This window comes from Babylonia areolata, chromosome 27 (genome assembly GCF_041734735.1).
Source record: "Babylonia areolata isolate BAREFJ2019XMU chromosome 27, ASM4173473v1, whole genome shotgun sequence".
Taxonomy (NCBI): Eukaryota; Metazoa; Mollusca; class Gastropoda; order Neogastropoda; family Buccinidae; genus Babylonia; species Babylonia areolata.
In genome coordinates, this window is record NC_134902.1 from 31,859,725 (window position 1) to 31,864,724 (window position 5,000).

Consider the following 5,000-nt stretch of genomic DNA (forward strand, 5'->3'; position numbering starts at 1 on the left):
GACTAAGCGCGTTGGATTACGCTGCTGGTCAGGCATCTGCTTGGCAGATGTGGTGTAGCGTATATGGATTTGTCCGAACGCAGTGACGCCTCCTTGAGCTACTGAAACTGAAACTGTGTGTGTGTGATTGGGGTAAGGGGATGGGGACTGAAGGGGATACACAGAGAAAGGATAATCTAGAACAATGGAATCAACAAGTCGTAAATATCTGTGTAACAGCAATTAACTCACTCAGTACGGCCAGTCCTCTCTTCTCCTCTACACAGACCCCTCGGATGTCCAGTGGGTGTCTGAATGACCCAACCTTTAGCTTCCGTCGTCAGAATTGTGGTATTCTTTGTCAACATTCACGTCTTCAGTATAAGAGCCTTCCGCTTGCAATATTTTGATGATGGTAACTGGGGTGAAACGCTGTTAACGTCGTCTCTTTCGCAGTTCGTATGGAGAGTGTTAACATCATGAACTATAATAGAAATTAAAACCGAATATCGGTAAGGTCGCATCATACATACACTCCTATTGGACTATGTAACGGGGATTCAGCAAGTTCAATCAAAAGAAGTTGGTTGGACATTATTTCTTTTCTGTTTTGTTCTGAGAAGTTTCTAACTTTACATGACTTTGGAAAGTAACCTTGTTAATAATTTCACACCGAAACAAAATACGATTTCGTGTGATTTGTTTGCCACATACACAATAAACTTTTTTTTTATATACTAAACTTTGTCTTGAAAGCGTTCAGTCTTTATACGGGACACCAAAGAGGTTACCAGTCTGTGATAGTACAATGGGAAATCCGTCAATTTGCGTTGGGTAATTTTCAGTTGTAAACTCCTTGTCCTTTTGGTGTGTTTGGGGGTGGGGGGATGGTGGGTTGTGTGTGTGTGCAGCCCCCCACCCCCCCTCCCAATGACTGATCACTGACTTAAGGGAGGAGAGGAGGGGGGAGGGGGGGGGGAGAAGAAGAAGCAGATCCAGCAACATTCATTGTTTTCATCCATTTACTTCTTTATTATTCATTTTTGACTCACTTGTGTAAACAAAGTGAGTCTATGTTTTAACCCGGTGTTCGGTTGTCTGTGTGTGTGTGTGTGTGTGTGTGTGTGTGTGTGTGTGTGTGTGTGTGTCTGTGTGTGTCTGTGTCTGTGTCTGTGTGCGTGTCTGTGTGTCTGTGTGTCATTCTAATCTTCGTGGCAACGAAATGGCCGATTTTTGTGCCAAGGAAGCGGCATCGAACAATTCAGCTTCAGTCAATTACAATATTCCTATTTCTGTTTCTGAAGCCTGTACTATTCTTTCAACATATATCTTGAGTTTCAGACAGAAACAGTTCTTAGAAAACTCAAAAAAGAAGATCTGGTGGGATCTCTCTCTTCCAGTAAGAAAAGGCACTAACCCCCCAGGATCAATTTCCACAAGAAACTTGACACACAGGCTAAGAACTAATGCATGGTTATGCAGATTTTTGAAACCGTCACCACTATGTATTTGTGGTAAGACCCTTGACATCCCACATTTTTTGTTCGAATGTCCAGATACACATTTACATTTCAAACCTCTTCATGATATGATTACATCCTTTAATCTTCCATTCGCCATGTCCAGCGTTTTTCACCCTAGCAAAGAAAATGGTTGGTCTCTGACAAAAACCGCAGTTGACCTAATTAAAAGCCATCCAGTTGGTCGGTTCTTCTAATTTGTTTCATCCCCCCCCCCCCCCACACACACACACTTTTTTTTATGCTGCAGAGGTTCCCCTCTGTTTTATTTAATCCAAAGTAGTGTTTCGTTTTGGGTGATAGCGTCAGATTTACTCGTACAGCAAAGTTCCCATTATTCTAATAAGTGGAACTGTTCGACCCTAACATGTAATATGTCGTCTTGATTACATTACGAAACCTTAATTTGATGAGAAAGAGTGAGAGACAGTGTGAGTGTGTGTGTGTGTGGGGGGGATTAGGTTGGGGAATTAGAATGGGCGTTTGTGTGCATGCATGGATGTATGTAGGGAGAAGGTGGGGGAGACACGTATGTGAGTATGTGTGTGCGTTAGAATATTTTTTTAAATAATGATATTAATGAAATTTGGTAACTTGATTTGTTAAATATGTTTGTTGTTTTTTTAAATCATACCTTCCCCTCAAAACAGAATTTCCTTACGTTGCTCAGTTAATATTTTATTCAAATGGTTGCGAAAATGTCAGTACAACAAACAGTTAATCTGACAATAAATGGTTTCAGTCAGTGTGTCTGTGTCCGTGGTAAACTTTAACATTGACATTTTCTCTGCAAGTACTTTGTCAGTTGACACCAAATTAGCCATAAAAATAGGAAAAATTCAGTTCTTTCTAGTCATCTTGTTTAAAACAATATTGCACCTCTGGAATGGGCACAAAAAAGAAAAGAAAAATGAAGCCTAATTATATGCAAACTGCATTTACTGTTACATTTATATTTTTTGTATTCTCTAAACATGGCACTTTGATTTGATATTCTGACCCAACAACAAGAGCAGTCATCATTATCATTTTTTGTTCAAACAGGAACTTCTTTCGGTAAGCATGGAAGTTTTATTTATTTCGCAAACGTTTTGGTGCAGATAGTAAAAAAGGGAAATTACTCTGTAATTAATGCTAGGGGACTTAATTTGCTTTAAACTGACCTTTCTCATCTTAAACATTACATTTTGAAATTATACTCAATACATAAAAAGCTTGGATTTTTTTTTTAAAGTGTATCACAAGTGAGTCTCGAAGGCCTTGCCTCTCTCGTTTTCTTATCTTATCGTTTTTTTGTTTTTTTAATTATTCAGGAAATGCACTTATCATTGATGAAGTCAGTGTAACTAGTGTACAGACCAGTCATCAACTGACTCGCTGAAAACCTGGGACTGACTGATTGACTGACTGACCGGCTGATTGATTGACTGATTGATCGGGTGAATTGATTGATTGACAGGTGTCACGGAACAGACAACATGCGCGCAGAACGTTACGTCCTGTTTGATTTCCCACTTGAAGAGCGTTGATTGCACGTGCGTCAATTTGTTTTGCTGGCTTTAACACTTGCGAGTATATATGTATGTATGCATGTATATATATATATATATATATATATATATATATATATCTGTGTGTGTGTGTGTATGAGTGTGTGTGTGTGTGTGTGTGTGTGCGTACGCGTGCGTGTGTGTATATCTGTGTATGAGTGTGTGTGTGTGTGTGTGTGTGTGTGTGTGTGTGTGTGCGTGCGCGTATGTGTGTGTGTATGTGTGTATTTATCATCATTTTAAAAAAATTCATTTAATTTTAAATCGTTTTAATTTATAATCATTTATCTATTTATCTATTTCTTTCATTTCATATTATTTCATTTTGTATTTTGTATTTTTTCTTTTTTATCGCAACAGATTTCTCTGTGTGAAATTCGGGCTGCTCTTCCCAGGGAGAGCCCGTCGCTACACTACAGCTCCACCCATTTTTATATATTTTTTTTCTGCGTGCAATTTTATTTGTTTTTCCTAGCGAAATGGATTTTTCTACAGAAATTTGTCAGGAACAACGCTTTTGTTGCCGTGGGTTCTTTTTCGGGCGCTAAGTGCATGCTAGCACACGGGACCTCGGTTTATCGTCTCATCCGAATGACTAGCGTTAAGACCACCACTCAAGGTCTAGTGGAGGGGGAGAAAATATCGGCGGCTGAGCCGTGATTCGAACCAGCGCACTCAGATTCTCTCGTTTCCTAAGCGGACGCGTTACCTCTAGGCCATCACTCCACTATCACATTTCCTTTCATTTTACTTTTTCTTTTTTTCCAATAATAATGATTATCGTTATCATCTAAAAGAAATGATTTTGTATTTTTTTTACCAGTCATTTCTCATTTCATTTTTATTCTTATCATATAATTTCCGGGGGTCGGGGGATGCTGCTGCGTGGGCGGCACCTCCAGTGGAGTGATGGCCTAGAGGTAACGCGTCCGCCTAGGAAGCGAGAGAATCTGAGCGCGCTGGTTCGAATCACGGCTCAGCCGCCCGGATATTTTCTCCCCCCTCCACTAGACCTTGAGTGGTGGTCTGGACGCTAGTCATTCGGATGAGACGATAAACCGAGGTCCCGTGTGCTAGCATGCACTTAGCGCACGTAAAAGAACCCACGGCAACAAAAGGGTTGTTCCTGGCAAAATTCTGTAGAAAAAATCCACTTCGATAGGAAAAACAAATAAAAACTGCACGCAGGAAAAATACAACCAAAAAAAAAAAAAAAAGGGTGGCGCTGTAGTGTAGCGACGCGCTCTCCCTGGGGAGAGCAGCCCGAATTTCACACAGAGAAATCTGTTGTGATAAAAAAAAAGAGATATAAATATCCATCAGGACGATCGACTCCCTGGGCACGTGCCTGAGCCCCCTGAACGCCACGTGCACTGAGGAGAAGGACGCCGCAGCGTTCAGCCTGGCCCATGCCTACTACACCCACATGAAAGACAACTTCTCCTGCGGTGAGTCCTCTGTCCGTCGCCTACCATTACCACCACCATCACCATCATTATCATCATCATTATCACCACCACAATCATCATCATCATCATCATCATCATCATTATCACCACCATCACCATCATTATCATTACCATTATCATTATCATCATTATCATTATCATTATCACCACCATCATCATCATCATCATCATCATTATCACCACCACCACCATCACCATCATCATTATCACCACCACCACCATCACCATCATCATCATTATCACCACCATCACCATCATTATCATTATCACCACCATCACCATCATCATCATTACCACCACCATCACCATCATCATCATTATCATTATCACCGTACCACCGCCACCATCACCATCATCATCATTACCACCACCATCACCATCATCATCATTATCACCACCACCACCATCACCAATGGTCCTCCACCCCCTTCCGGCTCCCTCAGCCACGCTCCCACCCCCACCCTTACCTTTTCCCCTTCCCT

At 41.1% G+C, this 5,000-nt stretch overlaps 1 protein-coding gene across 1 annotated transcript in view; it reads left to right on the plus strand.

Moving 5' to 3' along the window:
- Window positions 1–5,000, plus strand: part of LOC143301019 (uncharacterized) — a 122,004-nt gene that overhangs the window by 93,333 nt on the left and 23,671 nt on the right. Inside the window, exons 18-19 of the mRNA XM_076615014.1 lie at window positions 2,959–3,034; window positions 4,373–4,497. Of these exons, the coding sequence (XP_076471129.1) occupies window positions 2,959–3,034; window positions 4,373–4,497 (201 nt within the window). The remainder of the gene's footprint in view (window positions 1–2,958; window positions 3,035–4,372; window positions 4,498–5,000) is intronic.